Consider the following 18,259-nt stretch of genomic DNA (forward strand, 5'->3'; position numbering starts at 1 on the left):
AACAAGTACAAAATATAATTCTTTCTGATATGAAATGAATGAATTTTTAATTTTATCTTTAAAAAGAGGGCCAAAACTTGAGCCAAAAAGAAATACTAGCCACAGAAATTGCTGAGGAACTTGTGAAATCATCCACAGAATTAATAACAAGTATTCTGCTCTGAGGAGGAAAAATTGAGCAAAATTTCCCTATCAAAGGAAACTGAAGGATCCAACCTAGGCAAACATAGTGAGACCTTGTCTCTGCAAAAAATAAACAAAAGTAACCAGGTGTGGTAGCGCGTGTCTATAGTCCCAGCTACTCAGGAGGCTGAGGTGGGAGGATCACTTGAGCCCGGGAGGTCTAGGCTGCAGCGAGCTGAGATGGTGCCACTGCGCTCCAGCCTAGGTGATGGAGCGAGACCCAGTGTGGGCAAGCAAGTACCATCATGTGTAGTAGCAGATAGTTCACCTTCTAGTTGGACAGAATCACTGCCATAAACAAAGTAAATTAGCTCTTGGCATATGTGGGGTACATATATGAGGTAAAAGTTCTTGGCAGCTTTTTATTCTATCATCAAAAATTTAGGCTGGGCATGGTGGCTCATGCCTGTAATCCCAGCACTTTGTGAGGCTGAGATGGGCGGATCACCTGAGGTCAGGAGTTCAAAACCAGCCTGACCAACATGACGAAACCCTGTCTCTACTAAAAATACAAAAATTAGCTGGACGCAGTGGCGCGTGCCTATAGTCCCAGGTACTCGGGAGGCTGAGGCTGGAGAATTGCTTGAACCCAGGAGGCAGAGGTTGCAGTGAGCCAAGATCGTGCCACTGCACTCCAGCCTGGGTGACAGAGTGAGACTCCATCTCAAAAAAAAAAAAAAAAAAAAAAAAAAAAAAAAAAAAAAATTTATTCCACAAGAGAGGAATTTTTTTCTCACTTAATTATTTTGTGAACTTGATCTAAACTGGCAAAGATGATTTGGGTGTGAGTGGCCAAGAAGGGTGCTGTTACTTGCTTAAAAGAGGGTGCATCTGAATATCAGTCCACACACTGCTTCATCAAAAGAGCAACAGTTAGGGGAGAGCCTCTTGATCTTGATTATATTTCTAAGGAATAGTGAAAATTAGGAATGTAGTCAGTTGGCAACCGCAAAGTGTATGTCACTTCAACATACAGTTTAGAAAACTGGAAAGGCCAAGACTGCTTTTTCTTACCGGACTAATCTGGCTGTCAAGGGGATAGGTACCCATCTAAGTTTTTGAAATAAGAAATAATATAAAAACATTTCTTCAGGACTCTGAAGTTACCAGTAAAGGACATTTCTGTGTTCTCAAGTGGCTTGGTGAAGAAGTTTATTTTCAAATAGACTGACCCTATCACTTCAGGCCAAAGTGGCATATCGAGGATAAGATGTCAGGACTTTTAAAGATCAAATTGTGGTATAAATAACTCTACAGGAGTATGTCTTTTACAATTGAAGATGTTCTTTATTCATCAGAGAAAGAAATTGATAATGTATTATTTGGCATATTTAGAAACTGCATGCAGTAGTACAACAGAAAATGAAGACACACTTTTCAGACCACATGCAAGCAAAGAAAAGAATAGAAATCAATTTGTTTCCCTCTCCGGCTTGAAGAGTCTTAACATTCCATCTTCGGGGCCCAGTGTTTTCACCAGCTTAGTTTCTGATGGAGTCCTAAGAGTGGTCTTCAAAGAGAAATTGCTCCATAATTTTTAGGTTCACGTGTGATTGAAAAATCATAGTATTCAGCAGAAACACCTGCTGTCGTTCCTGAAAATCATTTAGCTGTGAGTTAGCATTGTCCTAAAAATCATTTAGCTGTGAGTTAGCATTGTGGCAGTATAAATGTGAGAAACTGGGACCCAGTCATGACAAGTGAAACACTCAGAATTTGGAGCTTGTTAAATGGGAGGCTCTTTAAAACCCTCTGCATGTTTTGTGAGTATGAAATCCTCTTCTTTTTAAGAGGATTTTTCTGTGGGGCGGGGAACTCGGATCGCACAAGATACTGATTTCTGTCATTGAGAAAGAAGATGAGGCCCCAGTCCTTCTCTTTTGGCCCTGTTAGACCAGAGAGCCTCTAGAGCAAACTTTCTAACCTGTGGCCCATGGGCCACATGTGACCCAGGATGGCTTTGAATGTGGCCCCATAAAAATTTGTAAACTTCCTTAAAACATCGTGAGGTTTTTTTGTGATTTTTTGTTTAAATTTCATCAACTATCATTGGTGTTAGTGTATTTTATGTGTGGCTTGAGACAATTCTTCTTCTTCCAATGTGGCCCACATTGAAGGAAGCCAAGATTTTGGACACCCCTGCTGTAGAGGATCTCCATGGCTCCTTAGAGAACGTCTGCTCTTGTGCATTCATATGTGACCTGCCCACTGGGCTGGCTTTCCCTAATGTCCTACTAGGAACTGGCAATTGGCTTTGTGAGAACCCAGACTGAAGTATATTCTTCTTTTGTTTCTCTGGCACAGAAACTTGCCTTCATGGTGTCTCTAGGGTTGGTAACACATGACCATCTAGAAGGTAAGAGAAGATATTCTTGGCACTGCCTTTTTTTCTGGCCCACAGCTTTGTTCCTGAAAATGGTGTTTGATTGAATTCCTAGAATAGAAAATTGGAACACAAATAGAGTATGATTCAGCCAGTGTGGACTTTATTTCCTTTAGTGGGAAAATTGCCTTCCCTCTGTCTAATGTTCCTATCATTATCCAAACTACTGTCCTGGGAAAACCTCGCCAGTTGCCTAAATTAAGGTGACTTCTGTTCATTTAGGGGAACTCTTCTTTTTCCGAACAGCACAAAGTAGCAAGCGCTCTTCCAACAAGTCTATAATTTCTGGTCACTCCAGGTTATCAGAATGTTGAGAACAGTTACAAAGCTGTACCTGTCCTGCTTATTTAATTCAAGAATGGTGAACTTTGGTTATTCAGTTTAAGTCTTATGGATAAAGCTCATCCAGACCTGAATATACAGCAGTCTAAAAATCAGGACAGCTTGTTTACAAGGGCTGTCTATTGTTAAACTCTCCACAGAGAGCCACGTGTGGGACAGCGTGGTCTTGCAGGTGAGAGTAGCTGGTCCTACACATTTGCTGCCAGTAGTGTGCTTGCCTCTGTTGAGGCTTCAGTGAGACAGAGACTTGTCCCTAATTCTGATTTCTTATGGGAAAACCAATAGATAAAACAATGAAGTTAAGTTTTTTAGATTCTCCATGTCTCTCTTTTAATCAAAACTTTTTCTTCTCTCAAGAAATCCAAAGCAAGAGGCAAGAGCGAAAAAGAAGAACAACAGCAAATCCGGTCTACAGCGGAGCAGTCTTTGAGCCAGAGGTATTACTGGCCAGCGCCTGGCCCTTCCCTCACGTTGCAGTTTTATTTATGAGCTGTTCGGTGCCTCCCCTCTGAAAACCTGCTGAAGAACAGCACCCTGATTGTACTTGGCCAGTTCTGTGAAGTGGTAGATTTTTTTTGACTTATCATTTTTATTAGTCACTGCTTACCCCTTAGGTTTTTTTCCCTAAGTTTCAGCAGATACACGCCCACCTTAAAATTTTAATTCATCCTGACTTCAATACAACTGTCATCGGCAAGAGAGGCAGACTTCTCTGAGATAGTCTCTGAGAGCCAAGTACATACAATAAAACCCTTGAGCATTGAGACCTTAGGATGATTAGCACTAACTAGTTGGCATGTTGACAGTCATGCCGTGCTTGATCTTTAGCTTGTGCCAGTATTAGTAATAACCACACTATTCAACAGTCACCTTTCCTTCTTCAATCCTCAAAGCGTAAGAAGAGTGCAGTCACATACCTAAACAGCACAATGCACCCTGGGACCCGGAAGAGAGGTGAGGACCTTTTTATATCTCTCCCTTGCTGCTGTTGCTTTTGCTTTCTGTGTGTGTTTCTTCTCCTTCCCTCCTCCCATCATTATAGGACCTAACTCCTCTATCCTTTGAAAATAGTTTTGTTGTTCTCTGAGAATGGGAGAGAAAAGAGAATGAGATTTCTTATTAGAGTTCTGTATGTTGAATCAAAAGCTGACTTTACTAGGATTCTGGCAAAGCTGACTCAGGGGAATGGCTTAATGTAGCATTTCTGCCCCAAGCCTGCCAGGCCATCCATGAGTAGCACAGTGAACAGAACCCCATGTAAAAGGAAGCATTTGAGTGTCATTAAGCAGAATAGAGCACTGCCGTTGCCAAGGTATTCCTAATAGTGTCTTGGTTGTCCTACTGCTGGCAAGGCCAGAGTGTGACGCTGAGTTTCTTGGAGCTGCAGACTTTCCAGGAAGGAAAGAGGTAGCCACACTTGAGAACTTAGAATCTTTGAAAAGAGGACATCTCCAACTAAGGAAGTAAAGGTCACTCTCAAAACAGGCTTCCTAAATAACAGATTCCTAAAGAGCTCCAATCCCATATTTCAGACCTTCCCATGGACATTCCAGAATCTTACTTTTAGGCAGAGCAGAAAAAACAGCAGCAGGAGCAGCATCTCTCACCATGCAGGTCTAAATAGGTCTTAACAGCTCAGGGTTTGAGCTCATAAACAAGGTACTGAAATGTTCTTTGATGTCAGTAATACATCCCAAGGTCCTTTTCTCCACATGGTAATGTGTCCCTGAATTATAGTTCCAGGCTAGAAAGGTTGCAGAGTGAGTGGAGTAGCATACTAATTTTTGCATGTGCACACACAGTCTCAGAGCTATTGGAAGCTCAGGAGGTCATCCTGACCCTTTGTCTGCCTTAGGCAGGACTACACTATTACCATTCCCTCCCCACAAAAAAGATATCATAGCCACCCTTAGTAACCCATTCTAATGTTTCATCAGTCCTGTCCTTCAAGTACTCAAAAATATTTAGATGGGAAACTGTAAGTCATGACTTTATATTGATTCCTGGGCCACAGTAACCAGTACTCTAAGTTATTTTTGTTTTGTTTTGTGTTTGGTGGTTTTTTTAGTGACCCCGATGCAGTTCTCAAAAAGGAGCCCCCCAGCCAGAGGCCACAATAATTGGCCTGATAGTGGGCAGCATCTGCTAAGAGGACAGGGGTTAAATGAGCCAGAAAGACCTTGGCATCTCTTGCCAAGGTCAGAGGATAAAAGCCTGCATCCACAGTGCCTAGGATATGCCTTTTGTGGGTAAACAAGAGAGCATTCATCTTGTTCTTCCCCTTCCAGCAGCACTGAACTCCCTAATAAAGACAAACCAGTAAGAACTGTCTTTGTACTGTAGGCATCACCAATTTAACACAGAGAGGTAATATTTTTGTAACATCTGACAGAATCATGACTCTTGTGCATAATCCTAATATAAATCATAACTGTTGGCAAAGTCATGATCCTACATACCATTTACCGGTGCTTATAGGCAATTTCGTACCTCTCTGTACCTTTTTTTCCCCTTGGTATATTGGGCATATACATTTGATCACTCATAGCTTAGAAGCAATGACCTTGGCCCTTAGAAGACAAGGGCCCTGACTTAGATATGTGGTGAGGCAAGAGTGGCTGCCCTAGACTTTCTGTACCCATGGGGCTCATTTAAGTTGCTTTGTAGCCTTGAGGTTTGAGTCAAAACGCTCTTATACAAATCAGATGTCTCAGGAGTGCTGATGCCAGGGCCTTTCCTGAGACTTTTAAACAGCTCCAATTTTTAGAGATGTAGTTCATCAGGATGTTTGTCATGTAAAATGGAGAGACAGCTGCCAATCAACTGGGGAGGGTATCCAGGGACAGAAATACTTTAAAATTCATACTTAAAAATTCATTGCTAAGCCCAAGCATCTTTTAAGCTCTTAGGTTTCAAGCTCCTCCCAGAACATACCTCTCAATAGCTCTACCAGCAAAGGGTAAGAATAGTTAACTTGAATTTTGCCTGTCTCCACCCTCATAAAATGCAGACAGAAGAGAGAAGGAAAAGCAGAAATCCTAAATAAATCAGTCTGTGGGAACTGAGAATCATTAATAGTATTGTGAGAATGCTGATTGCAGAGAAACTTAGAGAACAGTATGCAAAAGATACAAAAAAATAAAGTAAACTCGGCCGGGTAGGGTGGCTCCCATCCCAGCACTTTGGGAGGCCAAGATGGGCAGATCATGAGGTCAGGAGATCGAGACCATCCTAGCTAACACGATGAAAGCCCATCCCTACTAAAAATACAAAACATTAGCTGGGCATGTGCCTGTAGTCCCAGCTACTCGGGAGGCAGAGGCAGAAGAGTCACTTGAAGCCAGGAGGCGGAGGTTGCAGTGAGCCGAGATCGCGCCACAGCACTCCAGCCTGGGTGACAGAGCGAGACTCCGTCTCAAAAAAATAAAAAATAAAAATAAACTCATTCCTGGCCCTGGCTCCCACTGAGCTCTGTTATCTTGGTTCTTGCACTAGAAATCTCAAATTGCAATAGTCCAGGAACTTCACCACAATCTGCCCAAGGTGAGGTCTTTCTATATAAGCCAGCACCTTCTGTCATTCTCCAGAGCTCTCTTATCCTCCCTTCTCTTGAGAGTCATGTAGTTGTTTCTAATGACATTTAAATCTTTGCTTCTCTTCCTTCCTTTGGGACTGTTGAATTAACCTTCTGTCTGCTACCTCACTTCCTTTTCCATGCTAGCCAATGAGGAACACTGGCCAAAGGTATGTAAGATCATTTTCCCCCTCTCTTTCCCTCCCCCTTTTTCCCTTTTGTTCCCTTCTCTTGGTATATAGGTCGTCCTCCAAAATACAATGCAGTGCTGGGGTTTGGAGCCCTTACCCCAACATCCCCCCAATCCAGTCATCCTGACTCCCCTGAAAATGAAAAGACAGAGACCACATTCACTTTCCCTGCACCTGTTCAGCCTGTGTCCCTGCCCAGCCCCACCTCCACAGACGTAAGTAACTTGGGAAAAGCACACTGTCTTTCTGAGAGCTTAAATTGGGAAAAGCGTTATCATATGTTGTCTCCTTACCGACTTGCACCTTCTTGACTAACCCTGGAACAGCAATTAAACCCTATAGAATGCTTGTTATACCATGTAAGGCAGCTTTCTTTTGAGTTTCCAGGCCTTCCATGTCCTTGAGAAACATGTTAAATATAACCTCATGGAACTCAGCCAGCTTTCAGAGTCTGAATTTGATCTACTGTGAATGAGTTCTCAGAAAACAGATGGGGCGGGGAGATCAGCTCATATAATTGAGAGGTGTGCAGGTTTCTGTCATCAGTGTTTTGGGAGTGGGGAAAAGTGAACAAGGCATACGGTTCCCCAGCAGCCCTTGTTTGCTGCTTCAAATACAATTCCAGAAGTGGAAAGTTTTCTTTAGAGCAAATGTATTCAGCAGAGTTGATCAGAAACAGCTTCTTGAAAATCTGTCAAATACTTAGTAGCCCTTCACCCACAAACTGCAGGAATGTGAACTAGTGCTCTGAATGTTTAAATGAACCTCAACAAAGCTCAGAATTCACTCAGCAGATACTTACTGAGCGCTACTCTGCTGACCAAGTGCTGTTCTTGGGACTGGGGACACAGCAGGGAACAAAACCAACTCCCTGTCCTCAGGAGCTCATCTGAAGAGGCAGATAATAAGAAAGTGAATATATAATATGTCAGGTAATGATAAGTGCTATGAAGAAAAATGGGGCTGGGCGTGGTGGCTCACGCCTGTAATCCCAACACTTTCGGAGGCCGAGGCAGGCGGATCATCTGAAGTCGGGAGGGAGTTCAAGACCAGCCTGGCCAACATGGTGAAACCCCGTCTCTACAAAAACACAAAAATTAGCCGAGCATGGCACGCTCCTATAATCCCAGCTACTCAGGAGGCTGAGGCAGGAGAATCTCCGGAACCCAGGAGGCGGAGGTTGCAGTGAGCTGAGATTGCGCCACTGCACTCCAGCCTGGGTGACAAGAGTGAGACTCCATCTCTTAAAAAGAAAACAAAATTGGAGTGGATTAAGGGCATACAGCATACTGGCCGGAGGCTGATGTTTATGAAGAGTGGTGAAGCCTCTCTGACAGGAAGTGAAGGAGTGAACCATGGATCTGGGGAAAGAGCCTGCCAGGCAGAGGGAACAGCAGTTCAAAGCCCTGAAGTGGGAGTGTGTGTGGCATCTTGAAAGAAAAGCAAGAGGGCCAGGATAGTGGGGCAGAGCAAGCTGGCCAGGGTGGTGGGAAATGAGGCCTCAGAGGTGTCCGGGCCAGTTGCGCAGGACTTTGTGGCTTTCGTTCTCAGTAAAATGGGAGACCATTAGAGAGTTTTGGGCAGAGGAGTGACATAATTTTTCAATATTTATTTGGAAAATTTTCAAACCTACAGAAAAGTTACAATAATGGTACAAAGAACCAGTGTATATCTTTCACATTGATTCACCAGTTGTTAACATTTTGCCACATATGCTTCTCACCTACCATACACACTTATTTTGGGGGAACCAGTTAACAAGAAGTTGCAGACTTCATGAATCTTCACCCTAAAATATTCCACTATATATCCCCTAAGAGCAAAAATACTGTCTTATGTAGCTACAATGCTTTTATCAAATTGAGGAAATTTAACACTAGTAAAATATTACTATATAAAATATACAGTCCATATTCAGATTGCTCCATTTGTCCCTTACTTGCTTTTGTGACACTTTGTTTTTTCTGCTCCAGGGTCCAATTCAAGATTACTCTTGACATTTATTGTCATGATATTGTCTGTTTGGTAATCCTTTATTCTGGAAGAGTTTCTCATTCCTTGTCTTTCATAACATTGATGTTTTTAAAAAGATACCCAGTTCCTCTGTAGAATGCGTCTCCGTTTGGATTGTGTGATTTTTTTTTCTCAGCAGTAGATTCAGGGTATGCATTTTTGCAGGAGCGCTAATAAGTGACGATGGGTTGTTATCAGGGCATCACAGCAGGAGGCACACGTTGTCAGTCTCTCCTGTTGATGATGTTAACTTGCGTCTCCTCAGATAGTTTTCTGTCAGATTTTTCTACCTGTAAATATGCCTTTTTCCTGTGGTGGAGATAGCTTTGAGCCTGTATAAAAACTGTTCCCAACAAACTGTTACCTAATGTTTTTAGCATCCTTTAATGATTCTTGCTTGCATCTATTATTTTTAAGGTGTACGCAAAATCAACTTGGATTTTAAAAAGGATCACTGTGTCTAAAATATGCAGAAGAAAAGGGCCTATAGGGAAAATAGGATGGAAGCAGGAAGACAAGTTAGGAGGCTATTGCAATTGTCCGGGCAAGAGATGATGGGCAGGCACGGTGGCTCACACCTGTAAATCCTAACACTTTGGGAGGCCAAGGTGGGCGACTGCTTGAACCCAGGAGTTCAAGACCAGCCTGGGCAACATGGCAAGACCCCTGTCTCTACAAAACACTAAAAAATTAGCGAGGTGTGATGGCAACGTAGTGAACCCTGTCTCTACTAAATATACAAAAATTAACCGGGCATATTGGTGTGCCCCTTTAGTCACAGCTGCTTGCAAGGCTGTGGTGGGAGGATCACTTGAGCATGGGAGGTTGAGGCTGCAGTGAGCCATGATTGCACCACTGCACTCTGGCCTGGGTGACAGAACAAGACCCTGTCTCAAAAAAAAAAGGAAAGAAATATGATGATGATAGCTTGGCCTAATTTGATGGAAGAAGCAGAGATGGAGAAAAGTGATCACGTCTGCATATATTTTGAAGAGCCATCAGGATTGAATATGGGTTATGAGAAAAAGAATGGTCAAGGAGAAATCCAAAGTTTTTGGCCTAAATGACTAGAAAGATGAAGCTTCCATTTACTAAAGATTAAGAGGAGGCCGGGCGCGGTGGCTCAAGCCTGTAATCCCAGCACTTTGGGAGGCCGAGACGGGCGAATCACGAGTTCAGGAGATCGAGACCATCCTGGCTAACACGGTGAAACCCCGTCTCTACTAAAAATACAAAAAAAAAATTAGCCGGGCGAGGTGGCGGGCGCCTGTACTCCCAGCTACTCGGGAGGCTGAGGCAGGAGAATGGCGTGAACCCGGGAGGCGGGGCTTGCAGTGAGCTGAGATCCGGCCACTGCACTCCAGCCTGGGCGACAGAGTGAGACTCCGTCTCAAAAAAAAAAAAAAAAAAAAGATTAAGAGGAGCAGATCTGGGGAGGGAAATAAAGAGTTTCACTTCACACATGTCTCAGTTATTTGGTGAATTACAGAGCTTGTCATTGACCATCCTAAGATGAAATGTCCTTTGAACTTGAAGGTTCTCAGAACCTCCTAATGGCACATCCCTCTCCAAGGAGCAGCAGAATGCCATATGAATATTCCGAGTTAAAATTCCAGAGGCAACAAAGAAAATGTTATCTTTGGAGAACTAGGGTCATAGAAGAATTCTGTTCTCTGACGGGTTTCCTTGTTTCCTTCCTTAGACGTCATTGGTGGTTACAGATTCATCATTCTGTAAAGATTCAGCATTTTGTCCAGCTTTCCCAACTTTTGGCATTAATAGTTGACAGGTTTTCTAACTGTCCTGTTAATAAGCAGCAGGGTCTCTCTCAGAAATCTTGTTTGCTAGCGCCAAAGATTGTCCCAACTTCTTCTCAGTTGAAGTATTGCCAAAGGATCGCCAGCTCATTGGCCTCTTGGTAGAGCTCTTCCTCTAGGGTGGTACACAAATGCTCCGGGACAGATGATTTTGTGGTTCTGCATGTGAGTCTCTCTCCTAAACAATGTTGTTTTTGTTGTATTTTTTGGGCCAAATGGGATTATGGTTTTCTTAGAAAGATTGAACCCAAAGGATCCACTCATCAACTCACAAACTAAGAGCTTCTGCCAGGTTTTGTCTTAAAATTGAAACATATTTCTTTTCAGAAATCTAAAGGTAAAAGAAAGCTTTTTTAACAAACTCCCTAAGTTAAACTCAGCAGAACATATTTTTAAGATAATTGACTTCTCCTTTTACCGTATCCCAGTAGTGGCAGTGATTAAAATCAACACACAGGGCTCTGTATGTTTGCTGCTGGGTAGCATAAGTTCCAACAACATTAATTAAACAATAACACTTGAGAGGCAGGCATTTCTAGGGATCAATAACCATTTTGAGGGACTTAGTGTAATACAGGACCTACCAGGCGCTAATCCTCTAGATGTACCTTGTTGCCACTATCATCATTTTTATGAGAAGAGAAGATACGTTAATATAATTATAAAAATTTTTTATCACTTAATGAAATTGCAGTTGATATTGCCATGGTGCTTCCTAAAAACACACCTCCTCAGCGCCTAGCCAAGCATCATGGGCCAGCTGTCTTTCAACTTACCTACTGTCTGGTTTATAGTAATAATTTGGTCAGTCATCAAAGCCTAAGCCTTTTGACCTGGCATGGTGCCTCCGTAGCACTTCCTCTGCTCTTTTTAGGCAAAGAACCGGTTCTGTATGGATAAAATGTTTTGGCATCTTATATTCATTTCTCTGGGCAGCAGTTCTCAAAGTGTAGTTTGTGAGTTCCCGAGACTCTTTCAGGGAGTCATAAAATCAAAACTATTTTCACAATGATACTAAACTGTCATTTGCCATTTTCATTCTCATTCTCTCAAGACAGAACAGTGGAGTTTACCTGATATTGCATGATGTGTGATGATGATGTCACTCTGGCAGCTAATGGAATGTGTACCTCTGTGTTTTGAAGTTTAAAAATGTTTTGATATACTATGTTTGTAATTTTTCATGGTTCTGTAATTCAGAATTAAAAGTTTTTACCAGCCTGGGTAATAAAGTGAGACCCCCATCGCTACAAAAAATTAAAAAATTAGCCAGGCATGGTGGTATGCGCTTGTAGTCCCAGCTACTTGGGAGGCTGAGTTGGGAGGATTACCTGAGCCTGGAAGGTCGAGGCTGCAGTGAGCCGAGATCACAGCACTGCACTCTAGCCTGGGTGACAAAGCCAGACCCTGTCTCAAAAAAAATTGTTTTTTAACTGTTACTACAGTAAATATTAATAGATATAACTCATATAAAAGCTCTCTGGAATCCTCAGTAACTTTAAGAGTGAAAAGGAATCTTAACATCAAAAATTACAGGATCTATAAACAAGATAGGAAGTTTCCTTTGGGAACTTAAATAAATAATTTAGTTTTTATTTTCTGTCTTTCTGCCTTCTATTTCTTGATGTTCTCCTTGCTCAGAAGCAAAGGAAAGTGAACACCTCTTCGTTTATCCCAAGTGCCGCCGAGTAAGATGCCCAGTTTGTCTCATTCACTCCATCACTGATAATTTTTTCTATGGTTCACGTAAAACAGTCTCTAAAATCACACATTTTAAATAAACTTTCTAAAGACGCAGACTCACCACTTAGGGATAAGTTTCAAGAAAGGCTGACCCTCTAGAGGAGAATAGCCCTCAGCCTGATTTTAATAATGAAGGAAGAAAATCGTAGTTGATCTAGGGATGAAACCTTACCTCTTTTGGTGCCTAGAAGTTAAACTATTAGGCTACATTCACATGTAATATTTTAGAACATATGTTAAGTATTTTTTTTACTGTCCAGGGGTCACATTTTCCTACTAAGAAAGATTAAAAGCTGCCAGGCGCAGTGGCTCACGCCTGTAATCCCAGCACTGTGGGAGGCCGAGGTGGGCGCATAATGAGGTCAGGAGTTCAAGACCAGCGTGACCAACATGATGAAACCCTGTCTGTACTAAAAATATATAAGCCAGGCGTGGTGGTGGGCACCTGTAATCCCAGCTATTCAGGAGACTGAGGCAGGAGAATCGCTTGAACCCAGGAGGCGGAGGTTGCAGTGAGCCGAGATCGCGCCACTGCACTCCAGCCTGGTCAACACAGCAAGAGACTCTGTCTTAAAAAAAAAAAAAAGAAAAGAAAAAGATTAAAATCCATCCACACTATGATGTATCTTAAAACTTTTGTAGCCTCTTTTCTGGGCTGCCAGATACCCTAGTGGATTACAGAGCAAGTTTCCCTTGGAGTGAAATTGTAGGTCCATGACGATGTGTTCCTTCAGTGGTGATGGTGGAGGGATTACATCATAGAAAGGAGGGATTCATCCTGTGCATAATTTCTGTATTAGACCCTCTGGCAGAATAGCCAGGAAAACCACAGCGGCACATTGGCTTGACTTGCTGGGTCACCTCTGGCACTTCCCTTCGGTCTTCCCTTCCCTGGTGTCCTTCTCAGTGGATTTAATCCCATCCAGAGAATGAGCTAGGGGTTGACTCACTGGAAAAGACCTCTTCAATAGCTCTTTTTTTTGGCTATGTTCTCCTCTTCCAATTTTGAGTAGATCTGCTTTATTCTGATGGTGTCTTCTGTTCAGAGACTCCAGCAGACTTACCTGGGTCCTATAACTATCACTGTGATGGGGGTGGTAGAGAGACAGGACTGGCACAACAGACTCGGGCTGCTCATCTTTTTCCAGCTGGTGAAGTTTTTATAGGGATAAAGCCTCCCAGAATAGAATGGCCCATTGAACAGCAAACACAAAATACTGGTTTTAGGAGAATATTGTCAGCTGTTGCTTGGCTTTTTAAATTCTTCATTTTAGAAAGAACTCGCATATGAATTTAATTTGTTCTGACTTAATATTTTCCCCTTTGAACTTTCACTGTATTTTTTTCTTCTTGAGCAAGCAAGAAAACTCCAATTTTTGTCTGTCTTCTTTCCCAGTCCTTCTAAACTCCCCCCAAAATTGATAGGTGATGAGAATTGTTTGTATCATATTGTGAAACACTTTGATGAATGGACTTCCATGCCTATACGTAGGTTGTCCTCTACTAAAACATCATAAACTCTTAGGTATCGCCTATAATGTTAATTTTGGCCTAGGCGACTATAGACCTCTCCTGTAAACTCTTAATTTTAAGAATACAGTAGTCCCTGCCGGGCGCAGTGGCTCACGCCTGTAATCCCAACACTTTGGGAGGCCAAGGTGGGCGGATCACAAGGTCAGGAGATCGAGACCATCCTGGCTACCACGTGAAACCCCGTCTCTACTAAAAATACAAAAAAGTAGCTGGGTGTGGTGGCAGGCACCTGTAGTCCCAGTTAATCGAGAGGCTGAGCCAGGAGAATGGCGGGAACCCAGGAGGCGGAGCTTGCAGTGAGCCGAGATCACCCCACTACACTCCAGCCTGGGCGACAGAGCGAGACTCCGTCTCAAAAAAAAAAAGTATACAGTAGTCCTCCCTTATCTGAGGTTTCACTTCCTACTCTTTCAGTTACCCATAGTCAACTGCAGTCTGAAAATATTAAGATGTTTTGAGAGAGAAAAAAGAAGACAGACCTCATTCACATCTTTTATTACAGTATATCATTATAGTTGTTCCGTTTTCTTAGTCACTGTTGTTAATCTCTTATTGTGCCTAATTTATAGATTAAACTTTATCGTGGGTTTGCATGTGTAGAAAAACATATATATAGGGTTCAGTACGGAGGTTTCAGGCATCCGCCGGGGGTCTTGGAACATAGCCCCCATGGATGAGGGGGGACTATTGTACTGTCCCCACTCGGGGAGCCTTAGCTATATGGAGTGAGTAGGGGCCTGTGCTAATGGTGATTCCTACTTCTCTTGAGTACTCCTGGACCGAGGCAGCTGATTGTCCGAAAACATTTATATGCATCTAGAATGTGCATGTTAACATTAAAATTTTACCTTTTTTGTCCTTTTTCTTACCTTTCCTCTCAACTTTATAGGGTGATATTCATGAGGATTTTTGCAGCGTTTGCAGAAAAAGTGGCCAGTTACTGATGTGCGACACGTGTTCCCGTGTATATCATTTGGACTGCTTAGACCCCCCTCTGAAAACAATTCCCAAGGGCATGTGGATCTGTCCCAGATGTCAGGACCAGGTACTGTGGGTGGGTCTGACGGGGGAAGGGCCAAGGAGGACAAAGACACGGCCATCAGGAGGAATTCCTTTCCCGGGGAATGGCAGTCTCTTCCCTCTCCCAGTCGGTCTCCAGGCTGCATCTTCCCTGTTCATGACACAGCATGCAGGCGCATGGCCTTCATTCCCTCAGAAACTCTCTGCCTTATTACTGAGCTGGATAGACGCTTCCTTGTATTTGAAATGATTTATCTTCTCTTTAAAAGTCAAGACCCTTAAAAGTCCAGAGTGCCTCATTCTCTAGGAATGGTCTAGACCAAGTATATGGTTTTAAAACTCTTCTTTGGGAATAAAATTAAGAGAAAGTGCCCAGTTGATTAATTAAAATAACACCTTGGGCTGGACGCAGTGACTCACGCCTGTAATCTCAGCACTTTGTGAGGCCAAGGCAGGCGGGTCACCTAAGGTCAGGAGTTCAAGACAAGCCTGGCCTATGTGGCGAAACCCCATCTCTACTAAAAATATAAAAATTAGCTGGGCGTGGTGGCGGGCGCCTGTCATCCTAGCTACTTGGGAGGCTGAGGCAGGAGAATCGCTTGAACCCGGGAGGCAGAGGTTGCAGTGAGCAGAGGTCACACCACTGTACTCCAGCCTGGGTGACAAGAGCGAGACTCTGTCTCAAAATAATAATAATAAAATAACACCCATTTCACTTTTAACCTATTTCAGGCTCAGAGAACTAACTGTAAAGTGCTGTCAATATTTTACAGACTTAAAAGGCAAACATATTCCTAACTGTCCTTGCCTCCCTCCTTCTCTGTTTGGTTTCTGGTTGCCTTTTTTTCAACTATCCGTGTATATTTATGTCTTTATGATTTTATTATAAGCTGTCTCAAGTCTTTTTTAGAGGTATGCAAAGTATAAATAATAAATAAGCAAGCTCAATAGCTCAGCAAGCCCTGGGATCCTGCTCAGTTCTTTGGAATCTTGCTTTGAATGAATTCTGGTTTTCCCTGGTAATCTTGTCCTCATCCTGCAGCCTGTGGTGCAGCGGAACACTTCTCTCACCGTCCTCCTCCTGATGCTGCTTTGTGACCTTCTGATGATTTTTGACATAGGGTCTAGATTATACTTTAGTATTTGGAACTAATATTTAATTTCCTTGGTCAGGCTATCTTTGAGGGACATAGAAATCTAAAATTGAGACAGGCAGCCCATGTCAGGTCAAGGACAAAACTGCCAGTGGCTGCTACCATCATGCTGATGTGTGGCTTTTGTGTGCGTGGTTCTAGCTGTCGGGAGTGGTTGGGTGTCATATGGCATGAAAAGATAGGAATGCCCAGCCAAGTCCCAGCTCCTTCTAAGCCTGGGCTCAAGTGTCCTGGCTCTTCCTGCCTTGAACTTCATTCTCCTAAGCTGATATTTGGAACTTTTTAGTCCAGAAACTGTAGACCAGGGTTTTGCAACACTGCTACCATAAATCCTTCCTGGATTTTATCTGCCAGTAGCCATCAATACCATTGCTAGCTGTTACACAGAGGATGTGTGTTTAAACCTCCTTCTCAAGGTAAAATTCTAAAAATCTTTTCAGATGCTGAAGAAGGAAGAAGCAATTCCATGGCCTGGAACTTTAGCAATTGTTCATTCCTATATTGCCTACAAAGCAGGTAAGGAGTTATCCATACCTACTTTTTTGTAAGCTTCCCCTTGTTAAAAAAAAAAAAATACTGGCAGTGTTTGTTTTATTCTCAAAAGGAAATTTAAATTTAAAAATGAAAACCTTTTGCTCTTAACTATTGGAGGAAACAAAAAAATGAAAACCTTTTATTAGATAAAGTGGAAAACTTCTGTAGCATTTTTTTTATTCATTTATTTTTTGAGAAAAGGTCTCACTGTATCGCCCAGGCTAGGGTGTTGTGGCGTGATCACAGCCCACTGCAGCTTCCTCCTCCTGGGCCCAGTCGATCCTCCTACCTCAGCCTCCCGAGTGGCTGAGACTCTACGGGTGTGCTGCCATGCCCAGCTAACTTTAGTATTTTTTGGTAGAGACGGGTTTCGCCATGTTACCCAGGCTGGTCTTGAACTCCTGGGCTCAAGTGATTCACCTGCCTTGGCCTCCCAAAGTTCTAGGATTACAGGCATGAGCTACCATGCCTGGCCTGTTAGCACTTCTTGGGGGAAAGAAATGAGATGTGGTATCTCATTTATGTAAAGCCAGACCCAATGCACTGACAGTTTTCTTAGCATACTGTTCACAGAAAAAGGAAAAGTCCAGGTGGGCAGACTCTCTGCACTGGTTGTGGGACTCATGGGAGCTCTGGGGAAAATATCTTCTTTGGCAGGCATCCGGAGCACAGTGGCCTTTTCAAAGAATTAATTGTCAAAAACTGTTTGTTTGTTTGTTTGTTTGTTTGTTTTTAGCAAAAGAAGAAGAGAAACAAAAGTTACTTAAATGGAGTTCAGATTTAAAACAAGAACGAGAACAACTAGAGCAAAAGGTGAAACAGCTCAGCAATTCCATAAGTGTAAGTAAACCTCATGCCTTCAGCAGTCGATACATAGGTGCAGAGACCTAGGCCTTTCCATATACGTAACAGTACGTGTGGGCCCCAGGCTGCTTCAGGTCCTTCTGTTTATTAACGTGATTAACTTGGGCAAATGCAGTTTGCCATCCAGTTAGAGTGCAGCCCTCAGGTACAGGCGGCCAGTTGGAAGGTGGTGCCTTACCCAAGCTCTGGAACATTCTCTTGGCTTTAATCTGAAAGAGGATCTTCAGTCTTCAGGCTGAATAAGTAACAGCTACAACAGTGTAGCCACAGCCCTGCGTATTCCTGACAGTGTGTGGGGGGAGTGTAGCGCCTCACCTGACACTGAGCAGACACAGACCAGGTCCCCTCATGTGATTCTTCCTAGTCACCTGAGTGAGTGGGCCCATCCATACGGCCCTCCCTCGCTCTTTCTTCCACACCATGCTGATTGCATTTCCCGGTTTTCCTGACCAGTGTGAGGAAGCGGGCTTTCTAGAGACAAGTATTGGAAGTAAGTACTGCCCAGCCCGGCCTGTCCAAGTGGGAAAGAGGGTTGTATTTGCAGCAGGGGACAGAGGCTCCTCCCAGGCAAGGAGCCAGTCTTCTTTTCCATTGAGTAGGTCACCCTTGTTGGAGTAAAGTGACCTCAGCCCTCACGGATACCAGGTGGTGCCTTGTACTTGGTGGCAGTTGAACTGTCCTGCTTACCTGCTTTCTCCTCCTCACCATACCTACCCGTGGCATGCAGATTTAACACCTCCTTCATCTCTTTCCCTGCCTAAAATAGAAGCCAGCAGGTGTGGGAGGCTGAGGGCAAAAGGGCAGAAGACTCCCAAGTCCCTGGCTGAGCAGAAGGTGTGCTGGCTGCAGGCCTTTGTTCTTGGGGCTTCGATCCTCCTAAATGCTACTGGCCTGTCCTCTCACTTCCT

At 43.2% G+C, this 18,259-nt stretch overlaps 1 protein-coding gene across 50 annotated transcripts in view; it reads left to right on the top strand.

The window, feature by feature from the left end:
- The window catches only part of PHF21A (PHD finger protein 21A), a 194,256-nt gene that overhangs the window by 170,592 nt on the left and 5,405 nt on the right, over positions 1 to 18,259 (top strand). For 26 of the 50 annotated variants that reach the window (XM_074013823.1, XM_074013832.1, XM_015434849.4 and 23 more), the window contains 7 exons: positions 2,488 to 2,539; positions 3,266 to 3,345; positions 3,802 to 3,862; positions 6,725 to 6,888; positions 14,669 to 14,824; positions 16,394 to 16,469; positions 17,224 to 17,327. In XM_074013823.1, the coding sequence (XP_073869924.1) occupies positions 2,488 to 2,539; positions 3,266 to 3,345; positions 3,802 to 3,862; positions 6,725 to 6,888; positions 14,669 to 14,824; positions 16,394 to 16,469; positions 17,224 to 17,327 (693 nt within the window). Of the gene's footprint in view, positions 1 to 2,487; positions 2,540 to 3,265; positions 3,346 to 3,801; positions 3,863 to 6,629; positions 6,889 to 14,668; positions 14,825 to 16,393; positions 16,470 to 17,223; positions 17,328 to 17,715; positions 17,842 to 18,259 lie in introns of all 50 variants that reach the window. The other 24 variants (XM_065528258.2, XM_065528260.2, XM_065528259.2 and 21 more) reach the window with 4 other exon arrangements.

This window comes from Macaca fascicularis, chromosome 14 (assembly GCF_037993035.2).
Source record: "Macaca fascicularis isolate 582-1 chromosome 14, T2T-MFA8v1.1".
NCBI lineage: Eukaryota > Metazoa > Chordata > Mammalia > Primates > Cercopithecidae > Macaca > Macaca fascicularis.